This window comes from Meriones unguiculatus, chromosome 4 (genome assembly GCF_030254825.1).
Source record: "Meriones unguiculatus strain TT.TT164.6M chromosome 4, Bangor_MerUng_6.1, whole genome shotgun sequence".
In the NCBI taxonomy this organism is placed as follows: domain Eukaryota; kingdom Metazoa; phylum Chordata; class Mammalia; order Rodentia; family Muridae; genus Meriones; species Meriones unguiculatus.
In genome coordinates this window covers 30,431,467-30,453,285 of record NC_083352.1, presented here as the reverse complement: position 1 = coordinate 30,453,285, position 21,819 = coordinate 30,431,467, and the positions used below count along the sequence as shown (strand labels likewise).

Sequence of the window (21,819 nt, the reverse complement as noted above, 5' to 3'; positions counted from 1 at the left end):
ACTTAAGCCTCCTGTATGAAACCATCCCTCTCCTCCAATCAATTTAATAAAGAAACATAACCTAAATTTAGATATTGTAGCCAAATCACTGTGCTCTATATCTGCCACCTGTGTGTATATATGTACGTATATACATATATATATATAGATGTAAGTATATACACATAGGTAAATTTTTCCCCAAATGGAAGAATGAAACCAGGCACCTGTTACTAACCTTAGAACAAAACCAGTTCTTAACTGCATTCAGTTAAGACTTCACTGCATGGCCTGACACTGTAAAACTACAAGAAAACAGGATATCCAAATAGTTACTCACTGTAAACATTTCAGGCACTGAATAGCTACACACTTTTTAAGAAAAGTTCTCAGAAGCACAAGAAAAAAAGCAAAAGCAGACAAACAAGATTCCAACAACTACAAATCTGCACCAGAGAGAGGGAAACAATCATCAGAGTGAGCAGCCTGTGGAATGGAAGACAATAACTGCCAACTATATGTATGATGAGGGTCTACATGCAAATATATAAGAAATCCGTAAACCACAACAGCACAGAAAAGTGCCTAGATTTTAAAATGCATCCTAAAATGAAAGACATTGATCAAAACATGCAAGTGGCCAGTACATATATGAAAAAAAGTTTAACAACACCTATTTATTTATTTATTTATTTTTATTTTGCTTTTCCAGACAGGGTTTCTCTGGGTAGCCTTGGCAGTCCTGGACTCATTTGCTTTGTAGAGCAAGCTGCAATGGAAGTGATCCACCTGCCTCCCTGAGTGCTAGGAATGAAGGTGTGCACCATCACGGATGATTTTTAACACCACTTTTAAAACTTCCTTTCATCTTTATTATTTTTCAGTCCACTAATGCCTTTAGATGCTATTTTGTGTATATTAAAAAATTAATGATTTCAAAATAATCTACAAGCTTAATGATGACCTTTTCTTCCAAAGCTTAAAAAAAAAAAAAAAAAAAAAAAAGGACAAAGACAGAGGTAGATAGAAACCAATCACAAGGAAAAATGACTTATACTTCTGAATAACATTCTGAAGCTTTGATACTTGATCTATACATCTGGGTTTTTGTATATAAATATATGATATTATACACACACACACACACACATATATATATACGGTATGATATTTTAAGAAACTCTACATGCAGAAAAATGCAAACAGATCCATATTTATCACCCTGCACAAAAATAAGGTCCAAGTGGATCAAAGACCTCAACATAAAACCAGACACACTAAATCAGTTAGAAGAAAAAGTGGGGAAGAGCCTAGAACTCATTGGCACAAAAGACTATTTACTGAACAGAACAACAGCAGCACAGGCTCTAAGGTCAACAATCAATAAATGGGACCTCATGAAACTGAAAAGCTTCTGTAAAGCAAAAGACATTGTCGTCAGAACAAAACAACAGTCTACAGATTGAGAAAAGATCTTCACCAACCCTATATCTGACAGAGAGCTAATATCCAGAATATATACAGAACTAAAGAAGTTAAAAAAAAAATCAAGTAATCCAATTAAAAATAGGGTACGGAACTAAACAGAGAATTTTCAATAGAGGAATATAGAATGGCAAAAAACAAAAACAAACAAACAAAAAAACAACACTTAAAAAAATGCTCAACTTCCTTAGCCATCAGAGAGATGCAAGTCAAAACTACCCTGAGATTTCATCTTGACATATCAGAATGTCTAAGATCAAAAACTCAAGTGACAACTCATGATGGAGAGGTTGTAGAGAAAGGGGGAACCCTCCTTCATTGCTAGCAGGAATGTAAACTTGTACAACCACTTTGGAAATCAATCTGGTGCTTTCTCAGACAATTACAAATAGTGATTCCTAAAGATCCAGCTATACCATTCCTAGGCATATATCCAAAAGATGCTCAAATACACTATAAGGACATTTGCTCAACCACATTCGTAGCAGCTTTATTTGTAATAACCAGAACCTGGAAACAACCCAGATGTCCATCAATGGAGGAATGGATACAGAAATGGCAGTGCAATTACACAATGGAATACTACTCAGCGATTAAAAACAAGGAAATCATGAAATTTGCAGGCCAATGGTGGGAACTAGAAAAGATCATCCTGAGTGAGGTATCCCAGAGGCAGAAAGACACACATGGCATATACTCACTTATAAGTGGATAGTAGACCTGTAAGATAGGATAATCAAACTAAAATCTGTACACCTAAAGAAGCTAAACAAGAAGGAGGACCCGGGGTAAGATGATCAATCCTCACTTAGAAAGACAAATGAGATGGACATTGGAAATAGGAGGAAACAAGAAACAGGACAGGTGCCTAACAAAGAGGGTCTCTAAAAGACTCTACCTAGCAGTGTACCAAAGCAGATGCTGAGACTCATAACCAAACTTTGGGCCAAGTGGAGGGAATCATAAGAAAGAAGGGAGAGTTAGTATGACCTGGAGAGGACAGGAGCTCCACAAGGACCAAATATATCTAGGCATAGGGGTCTTTTCTGAGACTGATTCTCCAACCAAGGACTACGCATGGATATAAGCTAGAACCCCTGCTCGGACATAGCCCATGGCATCTCAGGGTCCAAGTTGCTCCCTAGTAAGTGGAACAAGGACTGTCTCTGACATGAACTCAGTGGCTGGCTCTTTGACCTCCCCATCCTCCATGAAAGGAACAACCTAGCTAGGATACAGAGGAGGACATTGCACCTAGTCCTGATGAGACCTGATAAGCTAGTGCCAGATGGAAGTCCTCCCCTATCAGTGGACTTAGAGAGGGGCAGGAAGGAGATGAGGGAAGGAGGGCAGGATTGGGAGGGAATGAGAGAGGGGCTACAGCTGGGATATAAAGTAAATAATCTGTAATTGACATAAAAAATAAAAATTAAAAAAAGAAACTCTTCATAAATCCATGTATAAACCCCCAGGAAATGTTTTGTGGACAGCATCGCAGTACACTACATCCAAAACTTAGGATAAAAACTACCATGGTATATTATATTACAAGTGACTAGGTTCTTGATTATTGAGAATTTACTTCCATTAAATAGAACTATTAACAGCATGGAAGACCAGAAGAACCACAGAGAAAAGAATAAAGTTTCCTTTTTGTATTTGCTTAATTTCATGTGCCCCAGGACCTGCCCAAAATATATATATATAAATTACCTGTTTGAGGAAACAAACTAGGAACCTGCCACAGAGGGCCTCTGAAAGCCTCTGCCCTGCAGACCAAAGCAGATGCTGAGCCTGATGGCCAACTGTTGGGCAGAGTGAATGGAATTTTATGTAAGAAGTGGGAAATAGTAAGAGCTGGAGAGGACAAGGTCTCCACAAGGAGAGCAACAGAAGAAGAAAATTTGAACACAGGGAATTTCCCAGAGACTCATACTCCAACCAAGGACTATTCATGGAGGTAACCTAGAACCCCTGCACAGATGTAGCCCATGGCAGTTCAGTGTCCAAGTGGGTTCCATAGTAATGGGAAGAGAGACTGCCTCTGACATAATCTGATTGGCCTGCTCCTTGATCACCTCCCCCTGAGCGGGGAGCAGCCTTACCAGGCCACAGTAGAGGACAATGCAACCACTTTTGATGAGCACTGATAGACTAAGATCAGAAAGGAAAGGAGAACCTCCCCTATCAGTGGACTCGGGGAGTGGCATGCATGCAGAAAGGGGAGGGAAGGTGGGATCGGGAGGGGAGGAGGGAGAGGCTTATGGAGGGATACAAAATGAATAAAGTGTAATTAATAAAAAAAATAATAGAAAAAAATTACCTGTTTGTGGGTGAACAGCAAAATGTTCACCCACTGTTTACACACACATACAACAACAAATATGTGCTTTTCACCATCAGCCTGTTTCTTTGGCATGTAGAATCGGTCAAGAAAATTGTCCATTTCATTTAGATTTTCAAATTTTGTGGCATATAGACTTTGGAAGTCTATATGACCTAATTATTGTTTGGATTTCTTCAGTGTCTGTGGTTTTTTCCCCCTTTTTGTTTCTGATTTTGTTGATTTGGATAGCTTCTCTCTGATTTGAGTTAGTTTGGCTAAGGGTTTGTCTATCTTGTTGATTTTCTCAAAGAACTAGCTCTTGGTTTCATTGATTTTTTTAATTGTTTTATTTGTTTCTAATTTATTGATTTCAGCCCTGAGTTTGATTATTTCCAGCTGTCTACTCCTCTTTGGTGTGTCTGCTTCTTTTTTTTCTAGGGCTTTTAAGTGAGCCATTAAGTTGCTTGCATGAGATGTTTCCAATTTCTTTTTGAAGGCACTTAGTTCCTCTTAGCACTGCTTTCATTGTGTCCCATAAGTTTGGGTATGTTGTACCTTCATTTTCATTGAATTCTAGGAAGTCTTTAATTTCTTTATTTCTTCTCTGACCCAGCTGTCATTTAGAAGCAAGTTGTTCAGTTTCCATGTGTGTGTAGGCCTTTTGCTATTTTTGTCACTGAGGTCTAGTTTTAGTCCATGGTGATCAGATAGGATACAAGGGATTATTTCAATCTTCTTGTATATTCTGTTGAGGTTTGCTTTGTGACCAACTATATGGTCTATTTTGGAGAAGGTTCCATGAGGTGCTGAGAAGAAGGTAAATTCTTTTGAATTTGTGTGAAATGTTCTGTAGATGTCTGTGAGGTCCATTTGATTCATGTCCTCTGTCAGAGTTATTGTTTCTTTGTTTAATTTCTGTTTTGTTGACCTGTCCTTTTACTCCTACACTTAATCAAAGGGGAATTCTCTATCTCAGTGGGATTGCCATGGTGCTTCAAGAGTGATTTTTATGGAAATCTGAATATGCAAAAATAAAGAACTTTCAGTCACAAGGCATATAGCTCAAATCCAAGACCAATAAATATTCCGGGCTAGAGAGAGTAAAGAAGCAGGAAGATTAAAAGCTATCTATGAGACTGCACATGCTAAAGAAACATAGCTGTGGAAGAAAACATCCTTCCAATGATCCCTTTTGACAAAGCTCCTATCTCCTATATGACAACTGTAGAAAATTTAGAAGCCCATGTGCTTGGCAGATAAGTATGAGAGACAACAGAATTGTTACACACACAGGCAGTTATCTTCAATGGCAGAAACTGACACCTGTTCACCAGCAAGACTAGAGTAGATTTTGACAACCTCGAAATGTTTTGCTAGTCTATGTAGCCAGCCTCACCTGAATCCCCCAGAATCCTGAGTGTTGTGCCTCGGCGATTAGAACCCATCTTCAAGCTTATTACAACATCTACATATTACAGCCAATTATTGAAGCATATTTTTTGTGCAGGTTGACAGACCTTTCTGATGTTTTTCAAACTAAGTTCACTAAAAATCACTTTAAAGCACCTTTTGACATTATTAAAAAAGATCATTAAAAATTAAAAGCAATTCTAAATTAAGGTGATTAACTGATAAATGTTAACGATGTAAGAAAACAAGAGACTGCTTTTTAAAAAGCCAAGCAGAATGTAGTAGATATGCAAATACCAATAGGAACCCAAAATTTCCTGCAAAGTCATATCCCTTTGCATGAAAAGCATTCAAAGGTTTGTTTATATAGCTGTATTCAATGTATTTAAGGGAAGTTAAGTACTAAGATCTTCAATCTTCTTTAGCTACTCAATTATTTCTCTTGAGTATATATATTTTTTGTTGCTGTCGGGATTTTTGTTTCTTTTTTGTTTGTTTGTTTCAAGACAGGCCTTGACTATCCTGGAGGCACTCTGTAGACTAGGCTGGCCTCGAACTCACAAAGATCCGCCTGCCTCTGCCTCCCCAAGTGCTGAGATTAAAAGCATGCACCACTGTGCCCAGCTTTGAGTATATTCTCAAACAGAAAAAATAACAAAACTCATTTTAGGGAATATAAATATCACTTCATGAAGAAATGTGTAAAAACACAATATACACAGGTGTGCACAGGGCTATCACTAACTTGTGTGACAGAAAAGCCTTTCTAGGGTACTTTAACAACCTAAGCGTTTAAGACTCCAGTATTTTGTAATACAATCATTTATTACAAAAGTCACACAATTTATTTCTGTAGTTTATTTAAGAAAAGAGTTTAACTTACATTTCAGAACGCCATCATATTAATACTTTTCTTTATACAGGCATCATACAGTAGTTCCTGGTAGTCACTGATCATTTGCTAGTCTGTTTTAGACACTGTAGTGGACACTTTACACAGTCTTAACCTCAATATAATAAGATGTAAGTATTTGATACCTGGCTTTGAAAATAAGCAACCCAAACTTCAAGGTGAAGTGTTTGCCAAATGTCTAATCAGAGATGCAGTTGTAACTGGGCCATCCATGACTCAAAAAAATTCATAATGGTAGTTGTTGCTGTCATAATTGCTATATTTTCCAATTTAACTTTAGATTTTAACATGGCTTCCCTCCTAGAAAGGGAAATATAGTCATGCCAAGGCTGCCATTCTAAAACAGGTATCAGTATGTCTATTTTAGATTATGTTCCAACTGCTCTGCTTTCTAATGCTGTAGAATCTTATACTGGCAATTACGTTCTTAAGTCAGAAAAGAAAAAAAAATCTACTAGAAACAATGTTGGGCTACCATTTCTCACTGTTTCCAATACAGTATTTGTGCTTCCAGAATTAAGAGAATATCATTTCCAATACTTCAAGAGTTTAATTTCCTCTCTGTTTTCTTTATATAAACTATGTGTACTCTGTAATAACACTGAATATTATTATTTGGTGCTTATTTATATATCAAAGGGACTTTTGAAGACATCCCTTTTCAATCTGGAATCATATCCCTCCCCATCTTTATGCATGTGTTCATGTGTGCAGGCCTGTGTGCCTGTGTGTGTGTGCACATGTATGTGTACGCACATGTATGTGTGTGCATGTGCCACAGCCTGTGTGTTGAGGTCAGAGGACAGTTCACAGGAGTTGGCTTTCTCCACCAGGAGGATTCTGGAAATGGAATTCAAGTCATGAGGCTTGATGGCAAATGCCTCCACTGGCTGAGCCATCTCAGAGGCTCCTCATCTTTTCCTTTCATAAAACATCTTATCTGATAATGTTTATGGATTATAAGGGGAGCAGTTATGTATTTTAGGCTTAATTATTTAATTATAACAAGTTCCAAAACATTTTATACATTGATATAATCTCAGAATCGGGGATGGTAAGAACCTATTAACCTGTAAACTTTCTAATATTTTCTCTACAACTTAAAAAACGGCTGTAGTGACATTCTTAAGAACAAAAACATCACAAATGCCACGACGTTCCTAATTACTATTGCCCTCTGCTTTATATATCACCCCTACCCCCCCAAAAAAATATGCTGCAAACATCCTACTAAATTTAAGATTCTGGAAAATATGCCACAAGACACAAAGTGCTAGAAAATCTATCTAATTTGGGTTGAAGTGCAATCTCCAATCTCTTACCAAAATACCAACTTTCTTATGTCCAACTTCTCATGTAAAGAGAAAAAAAGAAAAGCATTCAAGGGGTGGGCAGCAAAGAGCAGTTCTTAATACAGGAGTCGTTTCAAGCAAAGCTGAAGAGAGGAGACTGGAGAGAACTCAGCTGTTAGCACTCTTGGAAAACCTGGGGTTGATTCCCAGCACCCATATGTGGGCTCACAACCTGTTGTGACTCCAGTTCTTGGGGTATCTGGTGCCTCCTGGGACACCAGAAACCCAAGTGGTGCACAGACATGCATTCAGACAGAACACGTAACACTAAAAAAAAAAAAAAAAAATTAAATTAATGAAGACAATTATTGCTTATATGTTAGATTATTTTTCGGAAACTCTGGTAATAAACAGAACCAGATTCTGATTATGAACCTAGTGTACTTGCGGAATTTCAACAGGAAAAGACCATCTGCACCCATATGAACAAAGTACTCTTACAAAAGGTCTAGAATTAGAAATCTTGGTCCCAATTCCAAAATAAAGGCTTTTGTGAGGCGACTAGACCAGATTTCCACGTTAAAACTGAGCTCACAAATAATTCTACAATCCATTTAGATAAACAAAACCTCACCCTCAAAAACTAGAGGTGGGTTGGAAAAAAAAAAAAAAAATTGGATGACCCAAAGTTCACAAATAAATAAGCAAAGGGTAAAAAAAATAAAATTGCGACCGTTCTCTCAATTACCCACAGTTGAGCACAAATGGAAGCACTCAGTTAGTTCAGCATGGGTACAATTAGGAGTGCAGAATAACACACTCGACGTCTTAACATGAACAACAGAGAGCCGGATACGGAGTAAACACTTCCTCGGTGCTGCTGCTCGCAAGTACTTGCACAGGGCGTTTTCACGCCCAGCACGCCCTTTAGGAACACCAGCAACCAAAGCCCGGCCTACACCTGAGGCTCGACGCGTTCAGTCCGACATCAGCCCACACCCCCTGGATGGTAGGAGCAGGGTCACCCTCAGCACCCCCAGCCTGTGGCGCCCCAGGGACACGCCCAACCTGCTCCCGCCCACGTGGCTCCCGCCCCCAGGCGCCAGCGCCCACATCCCCGCTGCCTAGCAACGCGGCGGGGCTTCCTAGCAACGCGGCCGGCTCCAGCCCGCCCAGGCCCTCAGGCGACCGCCCGCGGATTCCCATCTACCTCCTTTTTCTTCTGTCCGCCCCCGAGCTGGATGCAGAGCAGCAGCAGCAAGAGGAGGAAGGGGAAGCTGCCGGTGGGCAGGTAGCGCAGGCGGCGGCCCGCCTGTCTCCGGCGTGAAGGAGCGGCCCGGGCACCCATGGCCGCAGGGCTGTGTCTCCTCCACGCGCGGTAGCCGTGCGCGCCCAGCTCCTCCCGTGGCCGCGCCCCGCCGGGCCAGTCGCCAGCAACCTCTTGGCCGAAGGCCTCGGGGTGGCAGCGGCTTCTCCGGGCAGCCGGGAGGAGGCTAAGGATGCGGAGTAGGAGACTGGCAGCGCATCCGGTTCACCGGGAGAGGCACCGGGAACGGCGCGGGATGGAGCAGGAAGTGGGCGTGGCGAGGAGGCGGCTCAGTGCGCGCGCGCGTCTGAGCCGCTCTCTCAGGGCTTTCCTGTGTGCTAGCTGGACGAGAGAGCCCTTTGCCTTCACCTCTGACCGCCCCCCCCCCCCGAACACCCTGGGGTGCAGGAGTGTGCAGTGAGCCTGTCTGTGCAACCTTCCGCCTGGATCACGAGGCCATCCCACTGTCTTCTTGCACCAGGAGGCTCCATTAGCATTGAGAAGTAGTGAGAACCCCTTTGTACCTCCACTTGAGCCCCATCCCACACTTAACATACAACTTAGTCCCCCAGGTGAGTAGAAAATGATCAACAACTTAGCGATGGCTTCTTCCACCCTCCATCAGGGCCCCTAGGAGCCAACCTGGCTAAAAGCCGTCGAGCCACTGTTGATGGAGTAGCAACATTGTTCTAGACAGAGGCTTTCTGAGTAAAAATGAATAGAACATAATAAATGCAGCTTGTACAGCCATTGTTTTCCTGTACCTCAAGATTTTTTCTCTTGTACGATGAACGTCATTGATAATCTGCTTAAACCTAAAAATGTCACTAAAAGTGCTTTTAGATGCATATAATTATATATATAGAATATTCAAGGAATCAATTATAAAGCAAATATTATTAACATAATTTGCTTTTGTTAGATAGAAAATACTTGTATTGGAGAGATATCAGACAAATCTGTAGATTTGTAAAACAACAGCTGACCACTACACATGGCAAAAACTCACAGACTTACAGGGGATGTGACCAATAATTCACATGAGATTTAAACAATCCTCTCACGTGACATCTAAAAGCAGTTTTAATGTAGTGATTTTGAAGTAGTGATCACAGCATTCCATGTTACCTGCAGCCACTGTGCTATGATATGGCAAGGTTGGTTTCCATAGGAAAGTAACAAATACTTCTGATACTGCACAGTGTAGCTTATTCCTGCTTTACAATTGAAGGAAATCAAACCTATGTAAAAGAGTAAATTTAAATAGGGTGATCTCCCCTACAGGGTTCACAGATGCTCCAAACTTCCAAGGACTCCACACAAAGAATGTTTATTCCACAACCATAGTAGGGAAGTTCTGTTAAATATTTCTTAGATTAATTAAAAATCAATAGTTACATGATACCCCTAGAAAAAGATGAATCAGAAATTAAAAACTTTGTGATCCAATTAAAAAATGGAGAACAGAGCTAAACAGAGAATTCTCTGTAGAGGAATATCAAATGGCAGAGAAACACTTAAAGAAATGCTCAACGCCATTAGCCATTAGGGAAATGCAAATCAAAACGACCCTGAGATTTCACCTTACACCCATCAAAATGGCCAAGATCAAAAACTCAAGCAACAACACATGCTGGAAAGGTTGTGGGAAAAGGGGAATCCTCCTCCACTGCTGGTGGGAATGTAAACTTGTACAATCACCCTGGAAATCAATCTGGTGCTTTCTCAGACAACTAGGAATAGCGCTTCCCCAAGATCCAGCCATACCACTCCTAGGCATATATCCAAAAGAGGCTCAAATACACAGTAAGGACATTTGCTCAGCCATGTTTGTAGCAGCTTTATTTGTAATAGCCAGAAGCTGGAAACAGCCCAGATGGCCCTCAACTGAAGAATGGATGCAGAAGTTGTGGTACATCTACACAATGGAGTATTACTCAGCAATGAAAAAATAAGGAAATCATGAAATTTGCAGGTAAATGGTGGGATCTGGAAAGGATCATCCTGAATGAGCTGTCCCAGAAGCAGAAAGACACACATGGTATATACTCACTCATATAGACATATAGCATAGGATAAACTACTAAAATCTGTACATCTAAAGAAACTAATCAAGAGAGAGGCCCCTGACTAAAACGCTCAATCCCCATCCAGAAAGGCAAAGAGGATGGACATCAGAAGAAGAAGAATACTGGAAACAACCTGAGAACCTGCCACAGAGGGCCTCTGAAAGGCTCTGCCCTGCAGCCTATCAAAGCAGATGCTGAGACTTATGGCCAACTGTTGGGCAGTGTGCATAGAATCGTATGTAAGAAGTGGGAAATAGTAAGATCAGGAGAGGACAGGAACTCCACAAGGAGAACAACAGACCAGAAATTTGAACACAGGGGTCTTCCCAGAGACTCATATTCCAGCCAAGTACCAGGCTGGAGAGAACCTAGAACCCCTGCACAGATGTAGCCCATGGCTGTTTAGTGTCCAAGTGGGTTACATAGTAATGGGAAAAGGGACGGCCTCTGACATAATCTGATTGTCCTGGTCCTTGATCACCTCTCCCTGAGGGGGGAGCAGCCTTACCAGGCCACAGAAGATGACAATGCAGTCACTCCTGATGTGATCTGATACACTAAGAACAGAAGGAAGGAGAGGAGGACCTCCCCTATCAGTGGACTTAGGAAGGGAGGGGCATGCGTGAAGAAGGGGGAGGGAGGATGGGACTAGGAGGGGAGGAGGGAGGGACTCATGGGGCGATACAAAGTTAATAAAGTGTAATTAATAAAATAAAATTAAATAAAAAAAAGAAATTCAAACTTTGGCAATTCAACCAGGTAATCATGCATTTGCTGTTACACCTTATTTAAATGTATATTTCTTTTTATTTTATGCATATATGTCTTTACCTGCATTTCTTTTTTTGTCCATGCACTTTTTCTCCTTCCTTCCTTCCTTCCTTCCTTCTTTCTTTCAATTTATTCACTTTGTATTCCAACTGTAGCTCCCTCCCTCATCTCCTCCCAATCCCACCCACCCTCCCTGTTCTCCTCCTATGCTCCTTCAGCAGTTCACTGATAGGGGAGGACCTTCTTCCCTTCTATCTGTCCTTAGCTTATCAGGTCTCATCAAGGCTGCTGCATCATCATTCTCTATGGCCTGGCAAGGCTGAACCACAAAGGAGGAGGTGATCAAAGAGCCAGCCACTAAGTTCATGTCACAGACGGCCCCTGTACCCTTTACTAGGGAACCCACTTTGAAACTGAACAGGAGGTCTAGGTTCTCTCCATACATGGACCTTGGTTGGAGTATAGGTCTCTTCAGGACCCCCTGGATCCAGGTATTTTGACTCTGTTCTCCTTGTGGAGCTCTTGTCCCCCTGCCCACCCCAGTTCTTTCTATCTCCCTCTTCTTCCATAAGGTTTCCAGCACTCTGTCCAAAGTTTTGTTTGCCTGCATTTCTATACCAAGTGTGTGTCTGGTGCCTGGAGAGGCAAGAAATGGGTATCAGAGGAACTGGAGCTGGACTTACAGATGGTTGTAAGCCATAATGTGAGCAGAGGCAAGAAATGGGTATCAGAGGAACTGGAGCTGGACTTAAAAGATGGTTGTAAGCCATAATGTGAATGCTTGGAATTTAACTCCGGTCTTCTGTAAGAGCAATCAGTGCTCCTAACCAGGGATCCACCTCTTAATGAAGCACATTTTTCAAAGGAGTGAGTAAATATCTCTTTTATGACTCCCAGACTTTTGATTTCCCAAAATTGTGTGAGCATTCTATTCATGTTGATTAGTTCTTGTTCTTGTCATTTTTTTTTTCTGGGTCATTCTATACTCCTAGTATTGAATCATGGTTTTCTTGCCATTAACTTCCAGGTTCTGGGACTATAAACATATGCCCACCATACCCAGGTTGGTCACTCTTGGTAATGCTCTTTTTTGAAGCTCTACTTTATTTGGAGTGGTTAGGCCTCAACATCCCTTCCAAACTCCCACCCTTACATGGGAGAGAAAAGGTTAGTGGGGAGAGAGAGCCTAGACCCCTTTACTTCTCCTGGCTGGTTAGGGTCAAGGGGTTCTTTTAGGGCTCTATACCAACCTCCATCAACCGCTGACACAGCTAGCAGTCTCCTCCATGCCAGTATGCTGCTACCTGCCAAACACAACACTGAACACCACACCTTTCTCAGCTCTCATGTCAGAGTCTTAGACCGTGCTCCTCTCTGGGCCTCATATGGAAGGCCTTCACCAGCTGGCAAAATCCACATTCTGAAGGACAATTAATAGGTGTGGACAAAACAAACAATAGCCTAACTAAAATCTCACACTTGGAATTAAAACAAAAAAATATATGTACATAACTGAGTTTACAAAGAAACTAAAACTTCTATTGTGGGAAACTTAAACAGGCTTAACATTTAAGCATAAATAATTCAAAATTCTAGCAGCACTCAAAATCAGGAGAATTTCAGAAAGCTCAGCTCCAAAAAGAATTAAGTTAAAGCTAAGTAAGGTTACTTCCTGAGTGTCCATGCCTATGCGTTTGACTTTTGAAGTCTTTGAAGTCTTCCACTATGATGACTTTGCTTTTGTGGATATGGTCTGATATGAGATCCCTGTAGGGTAACCTGTATACTTGTTGACTGTGTGGTTATTGCCTGTGGCTCATATACAAGATGTGGTGTTTGGATAAGAGTGGCACCCATGGGCTCATACATTTGAACTTTTACTCACCAGGGAGTAGCACAATTTTAAAGGTTTAGAAGGTTTGGGAGGTGTGGCCTTGATGGGGGAAATTTGTCACCTGGGGTAGGCTTTGAGGTTTCAAAAGCCCATTCTAGGCACAGAAGTAGCTCTTAGCTACTACTCCAGGGTCTTCCTGCATACTACCATACAGCCAGTCATGATAATAACGGACTAACCCTCTGAACCTGTAAACAAGCTTCCAATTAAATGCTTTCACTTATTATCGTTGCCTTGGTCATGGTGTCTTTTCACAGCAATAGGACAGTGACTAATTTTAGTGTTAAGAATGTGCTGTCACCAAATTTTCTCACCTCATTCTCTTGTACTTTCCTAAAAGAATAGCCTCTCACTGTCTCCTTAAGGCAATAGAAAAGAACCTCAAGTTTTGTCTATCTTGGCACAAAGAGGAACTGTATAATGGACAGCAAATCAGCATCCACAATCTACACATACAAAACATGATCAAAATCCATTATCCCACCATTACCTCCCAAATAGATCTTAGTTTCCTTGCATTATTTAGTATCATCATCCCAATGACAAATGTTTAGTGCCTCAAAAAACGATTCCATTTTCCTTCCCCTGATCCATGCTGCAAGTCACAGTTTCCATAGTTTTCTACATTTGTGATGTTGCCAGCATGTTTTCCCTTTCCACATGTGTGGCTCCATCACTCAGAAAAAAAAAATCACCAAATATCACTATGAAAATTGCTCCTTTCCTTTAAAATTCTTACCACCCTCCTCTAGTAGCATAATCCCAGGCTCCCCGCATTTTATAACAGGTCCTATAAGACACGAACCAGTGCGAAGTGTTTTTCTCTGTTCTCACTAGAAAAAAAAAACAAAAAAAAAAACATAGATTTTCCTTGCTCATGACTGCTTTTCCTAACTCATTTTCTATTTTCTCTTCCAATTTCTCACTCTGTTCTACCTAGTTTTGTTTTCCTTGAACATGTCATTTCTATTCTGTTGCTCGGCTCTGTACTGATGCTCTCAGTGGTGTGAAGCTTTTTACCTTGATAAATGGTCACATCTGCGCTGGCTAGTTTGTGTCAACTTAACTCAAGGTAGTGTCATCTGGGAAGAAGGGATCTTGATCAAGAAAGTGGCCTGTAGGTAAGTCTCCAGGGCATTTTCTAGATTGACCATTGATGTGGAAGGACTCAGCCCAACAAATTACGTAGACAATAAGCAGGACTCCTCCGTGTGCTCTGCATCTGCTCCTGACCCCAGGTTCTTGTTGAATTCCAGCCCTGATTTCCCTCGACAATGGAGTGTGACCTGAGAATCAGAAGCTGAAATAAGCCTCTTCTCCCATAAGTACTTTATGGTCATGGAGTTTCATCACAACAGTAGTAATCTTCACTTATCCATTTATGCCAAGGCTCAGATCTCTGAAAATGTTGCCTCCATTTCAAAAAAAAAATCTATGAAAATACTAAGCTCCTTAATCTTTACATATACCCTAACTTCCTAGTATTAGTACTATGATTGCTTGCCATTATTTCTACTGTCCCTATTAGTTTGTGTCCTCACTGTCTAATATAGGCCCTGCTCGGTTCTTGCCATTATCTAATGTCTCCTAAGTGGCCACTATAATTCTGAATTGTCTCTTGTAAATTTCACTCATCAGAGAGTAACTAGATATTATACTCTGACAACAGAAGAACCAAGTGTCTGATCTGAAAGAGGTGTCAATTTAAATCAAGAAGATGTCATGTGTGTGAGTATACTCATCTTTGGGCCACAGTGTTACTAGTCATCAGATGAACCCTGCCAAAAAGACACCCAAAACCCAGCCAATTTGGGCATACTGGTTCCTTGCTATGAGTTGGTAGCTCAATAAGAATTGTGCAGTCTCTGAGAAACAATGTCAGAAGAGCTCATTCTATGATTGAGGCATTGTTTGTGTTCAGAAGAATTCAAGAAAGTGTGTTTGTTGAAGAAACAAGAAGTTCATGGGAGTTTCCATGGGATTGTTTTAATGACTTTTGTCTAGACAGTGGGAAGAAAGAGGAAAGCTAAGGACAAAATGATTAGAAGGGAGCAGCTACATTTCAAAAGCTGAGAGAGGTAGATGTTGGTTCAATGTTGATGTTTGAACAGCATTCTTGCTTTTGTATATGCTCTGATAAGATCTAGTAGGGAACATATTTTTTTTTTCTTCTCTGTTATAGTCACAAACCTTTGTTCAGTTTTGGCCTTCTGTGGGTTTCTTATATCCAATAAGACACTATGTGTTCACTTTGCTGGTGGCCTCTTTTCAGAGACCATCACAACAGAGCTAGAAGTAATTTATTTCTCACAGTGGGCAAAATATTCTTTATTTACTTTTTTTTTATTTACTTATTTTAAAACACGAGATTCTCATAAAAATTGAACAGTATGTATAAAGGGATAGTTACAAAGTGAAGAATAGATGGACACTTTAAAAATAATGGATGGCTTCATAATTTCTGATTCTTACAATAACTTTGAAGGCATGCCAGTTTCCCTTTTACTAGAGAGTGAACCCTGTAAGGACAAAGACTGTGTTTTATTTACATAGATGTATACTTCCTCCACTGGTCACAGTGGACTATATGGGAACATAAGCCATCTAGCTGGATTCCTGCTTCTAGCTCTTACAACTTCAGGGAAATCAATTCATTTTCTGTTTACTTTCTCTCTTCCTTTGCCTCTCTCTTTCTCTGTCTCTGTGTGTGTGTGTGTGTGTGTGTGTATGTAAGAGAGAGAGAAAGAGAGAGAGAGAAATGGTGTTCTATTTATATTTCTTGTATAAAAATCCTATGTTGTAGCCACAGCTGCAGTCTGGGTCCTTTGGTATGGTTTTTCGGAAGATGGTGGGTAAATTCCTGATAGCAATCCTTCGTGAACACAGCTTCTCCCCCGAGGTCAGGGGATCAGTAGGTTAGCTATAGCCTTAGAGATGCCATCAATGATGGCTTTGGCAAAGATACCGAGGCAGGCAGTGCTGCCATGTCTGATGCATAGCAGCCATCAGTACCAGCTAGCAACAGCAGCTTCTTTGCTACAACAACAGTAGAGATGATACTATTCCTATGGGGATTCCCCAGCACAGACCCACAGTGGCCACATTGCATGAGACTATGTGGTACTTGCCAATCCTGTTCCTCAGGTAGCAGCCTCTCTGCACCGCAGCAATGGAAAGCTTGGCCTCCACCAATATGATGGCCCCTCAGGTGGCAGTGACTAATTGCTTGGAGCAGCTAGCACCCAGAACTGCATTTCTATTGTTATCCCCAACAGCAACATAAAGCTTGAACCAGGTCTACTGACAGCCAAGTTTGACCTAAAGCACCTCATCTTTAAGGGGTGCTGCCAGGAAGATGACAATCTCAGGTTTCTTATTGGTAGGGAGAATACGGCGATCTCCATGGACTTGATCCTCATGTCTCTTGGCCAAGTGGCCCTGATTGGCAACAATAATCCACTTCAAGCCTGGACTGCAGATTCCTTGGGCCCTCTTTTTGCAGTATTGTCATCTGCTATCATTCTTTTTTTTTTTTTTGTAAAATAGCTATAATAATATATAGTGGACATGAAATACATGAATACATGCAAAACATTTATACAACCACTGTTGTATAGCAGTTTCTTCTGAGATCTAAATTTTCTGTTTTGCAGGAAATCTCTTAGGATAGGAGATAAACAACTCAAAAGAGCTTCAGGAAGTCCCTGAAACCAACAAGATTCACTGCACCCCTCCTCCTCAAAGAGTCAATAGTAAAGACTGCTGAGACCATTCTGAGAAAACCCAAGCTGCAAAGAATCTGAGACCAGCCAAGCAACGTGAAAAGCAGCAAATACTAACCAAGCAGCCTGAAAAGGGCAGAAGCCAGCCAAGATGCCTGAAGGGGGTTTAGGCCAACTGAGATACAGGAAAAAGATACTTTCCAAACTGTTGAGCTTCCCATTGGCTGTGCCATGTGTACTAGGTGTCCAGCTTTTATGAGTAGTCTCCTATTCTGGGATGGGCTTTGGTGACACAGCTGACTTTGAATTATTTCTTCTCCTGTATGAAACCTCTCATCCACATCTCTGTGAGTAACTCCACTGAAACTCATTGGTTGGACTTTGGTGGTATCTATACTTTGGTCCACTGTAAGCTCCCTATTGGAGTAAGTAGACATGTGCATTGCATCTCCCCAGGAAAAGTCTGGGTGTGTCACATAGCAAGGACCAAAACCTGAACATTCTAGATATTATCTCTCATTTTATAGAAGTGAGTATTTATTAAATGTTAAGCCCAATGGAGACATGAAGAAACAAGAAAGAAATATGTGCTATAAGGAACAGGCCCAGATATTAAGCATGTGTATCAAATGAACAAGCTCGCCAATGTGTTTCAAACTATCCTTTAGCTTCTGTGTGAACAATAGACTGCCCAGTAGCCAACAGAGACCGCACAGTCCTCCTGCTGTATGTATGTCATATGGGAGCAAAGCCACATTTTGACCTCAAAGATAATACATAGATGTCCATCCATATGTACCATACAAAAAAGTTATATGGAGAAAAATAGTCCTGTTCTCTTAAAAAGTGTTTGATAATCAATGTTTGGAAATAGTAAGCATTCGTTTTTAATCCAACCTGCCTTTTATTGTATTTTTTTATATAATGATATGTTAGGTAGTATATCTGAATAATATTTTCAAATGTATTTAAAACAATTTTTTTAAAGTTTTTCTCTCATATATTACATCTGAATAGTTTCCCTTTCCTGTTCTTCCCCCAGTATCTCCACCCAACCTTCTTCTGCCTCACTTCAAAAATAAAAAAATATATATATAGGCCTCCCAGGGACATCAAGAAAACACTGCATAACAAGCTACAATAAGACCAGGCACCACATGTTATCATATAATGGCTGGACCGGGTAACCTAGTAGGAGAAAAAGGGTCCCATGAGTAGGCAAAAAAAAAAAAAAAAAAAAAAAAAAAAAAAAAAAAAAAATTCAGGTCAGCCCCTGCTCTCACTGCCAACAGAACTACAAGATCACCAAGCTACTCAATGATAACATATATACAGAGGAGCTACATCAGACCTTACATGCTCTCTGATCTCTGTGAGACCATGGGTCCTAGAGAGTTGGTTCTGTGGCCATTGTTTTCCTGTTGTTATGGTGTCACTGACCCCTCCAGTTCCTCCCATCCTTCCTCCACCTGCTCTGCAGGACTCCCTAACCTCCACCTAATGTTTGGCTATAGGACTATGCATCTGCTACCATCAATTACTGGATGAAGTCTTTCTGATCTCCTTGATGAGAATTCTGCTAGGCTCCAGTCCCAGGACAGTCTGTAGGTAGGAAAAATTATAGATCAAAGGTTTTGTGGGACTATGTCACAATCCCTCCACTTGAGGCCTTGCTTGGTTACAGAAGATGGCTCCCTGCCCACTATTACTATGAGTCATTGCTAGGGTTACTTTCATAGATTCCGTGAAGTTTCCATTGCACTGGGTTTCCACCTTTGTTGCTATAATGTTCTTTTGGAATGTATACACCTTACCCCTGTTCCTTCAAATGCTGATTTCTCTCTCCCACTCTCTGGTTTCAATCCAGACATTGCATTGAGATACTTATTCTAAGCATCACCTGTCTCAACTTTGTGCAAACATGCCAAAATAAAGCAATCAGCCACAATGTTGAGCAAGGGAAAGGAAGCAGGAAGAGAGGGAGGGGCCAGAGAACAGGAAGGTGTGGGATGCAGAGGAGGAGAGAAGAGCAAGAGAGAGCTGGGAAAGAAAGGCTGGAGGGGAGGTCTTGGAAAGACATGGAGAATGAACTGGACCTAAGATTTCACTAAAAGCAAGTATAATGTGGGAACTCTGAATGATAGGAAACTATGAGGGCTTGAAGGTTTAGGATGGAACAACTATTGCCCAGCATTGTGATCTAGGTTAATTAAATAAATTCTAGTCTCTAGTGGTGATTTGGGTATACAGCTGTTTAGGGTCAACAGCAGCATTAATAAAAGATATATCAATAGTAAATTTTAATATTATATACAACACACCTTGCATCCCAAATAACGCCCAATTCAAGTTGTTTCTCTAAGTTTCTTGTCCCTCCCTCCATCCTGATCCCCTACAAGAACACCAAGCTGCTCAGCCAAAACATATATGTAGAGAACCTAAATCAGGCCCCTATGTTCTGTGATCTGTATAAGCACCATGAGCCCCAGTCAACTGATTCTGTGGTCATTGTTCTGTTCCCACTCCCACAAAGCTCCAGTCCACCTACAAAAGTTATTCTAGTTTCTCTTTCTGGGGAGAACCTTGTGTCCCCATCCCCATCACATCAGTCTTTCTGGTTACTTAACATTTCTGGGTCTGTGGACTGTATATGGTTGTCTTTTGCTTTTTACCTAATATCCACTTATGAATGAGTTCATGCCATCTTTGACCTTCTGGTTCTTGGTTAGTTATTCAGGATGGTTTTTTTCCCTAGTTCATCCATTTGGCAGCAAATTCCATAATGCCATTGCTATTAAGCGCTGAGTAATACTTCATTGTGTAAATGTACCACTTTTTCTTTATTCATTCTTTGGTTGAGGGTTATCTAGGTTGTTTCCAGTTTCTGGCTATTACAAATAAAGCAGCTATTAACATAGTTGAGCAAATGTCCTTGTGGTAGAATGGAACATCCTTTGGGTATTTGCCCCAGGAGTGGTATAGCTAGATCTTGAGGTCATTCGATTCCCAGTTTTCAGAGGAACCCGCTATATTGACTTTCAAAGTGGCTGTACAAGCTCTCATTCCCTCCAGCAGTGGAGCAGTGAATCCCATGCTCCACATCTTCACCAGCATGAACTATTACTTGTGTTTTGATCTTAGCCATTCTGACAGGTTTAAGATAGAATCTCAGAATAATTTTGATTTGCATTTCCCTGATGGCTAAGGATGTTGAGCATATCTTTAAATATATCGCAGCCATTTGAGATTCCTCTGTTGAGAATTTTCTGTTTAATAAAATAATTTTATATAAATGTTTCTTGAAGGTATTCTAAAATAAAAAATGACTTTTATATTATGATAAATTTCATTCAATTATTTCTAAACTATCTTATTCGTAAATGAAATTTCAAAGTGCTGTGACTATAACCAACAGCAGCTAAGTTGTTTCCAATAACATTTTAAACACATCTTAATACCATATGGAATATTAAACTAAAATATTCTCTTTCATATAACTTAAGGGATTTGCCAAGAACCTTTGTATATAATCTAAGTATAGCTTGATATATACCCTAGGATTTCTATCAAGGCTATTATATATTTATGTTGAAATACATTATTAAACATTCTAGTAAGGAATTTACCAAGTGAAATTATAACAGAAAGAGCATGCACCTGTGCAATTGGATTTCATCCTGTGTTTGTGTTTGGGGTGTTTTCAGAAACAGCCCCCATCATATGAATTGGTTATGTTGGACATTTCATTATCTCAAAAAAACAGGATTGCACTTATTTTTCGGCATGTCCACATATCCAGAGAGGCCAGTGGCATACACATTAAACCCAAAATATATAATGTCAAAGAACTCTGCATTATTTAGTAGCTTTGGGGAGAGAAGAGTACTAAGCAGAGAAATAGAGAGCAAATTGTTTTCTAAATTCTGCTCTATTACCTATTCTACACTCATAATCCATAACTATGGTTGCTTTCTAGCAGAATGCAAATGTAGAATTTTCCCATACTCAGTAAGAAAATTTACTTTATCTTAATGAAATTATATAGAAGGGAGGTCAGAATATGGACAAATGATTGAAGTTATTTAATTCAAAAAATATGTAGCAGTTTTTTTTAAGAGAAAAGAATTCAAACAGGTCACAGGAATGTATAGAGAGCATCTCTGATATTCCAGAAATAACGGAAGAAGGATTCCACAGAGCCAAGGAAACATTGGAAAGAAAACTCTGAAGCCAGGTGAGCCACAGAGATAATGCTGCCATTCCTATTATGTCAAACAAATTGGCTTGGCTTGGATAGATGTGAGCTTGCTACAGAATACTGAACAGCATATTCTGATTTGTGCTTCTCTGAGTTTAAGAAATGATAGAATTTGTTAGTGTACAAATGACCACCAGTTCAACTTGCTTTGATTTCCTTTCAGTTATCCTTTCTTTGAAATTATATATAAATGTGAAAATAGAACTTTTCAAATTAATGAGTAAATGATGCAGCAAATCCTTGATTCAATAACTTTCTTCTCAATTTATTTTTTATGCTCACTAAATGAGCTAATAACTTGCATGCCAATAATTTTATTTCACTGAATAAATGTTCATTTTCACCTTGTCATTTTCAAGGAAAGAAGTGATGGATAGATGGGTTTTGAAACATC

The 21,819-nt window shown here is 40.3% G+C and overlaps 1 protein-coding gene across 4 annotated transcripts in view; it reads right to left on the bottom strand.

Annotated features, from left to right (window-relative positions):
- Nucleotides 1-8,980, bottom strand: part of Tusc3 (tumor suppressor candidate 3) — a 160,922-nt gene extending 151,942 nt beyond the window's left edge. The window contains exon 1 of one of the 4 annotated variants that reach the window (XM_060381622.1): nt 8,616-8,980. In XM_060381622.1, coding sequence (XP_060237605.1) covers nt 8,616-8,753 — 138 coding nt within the window. In that variant the 5' untranslated portion in view covers nt 8,754-8,980. The remainder of the gene's footprint in view (nt 1-8,615) is intronic. The other 3 variants (XM_060381623.1, XM_060381621.1, XM_021662505.2) reach the window with 3 other exon arrangements.
- Nucleotides 8,981-21,819: the final 12,839 nt, after the last annotated feature.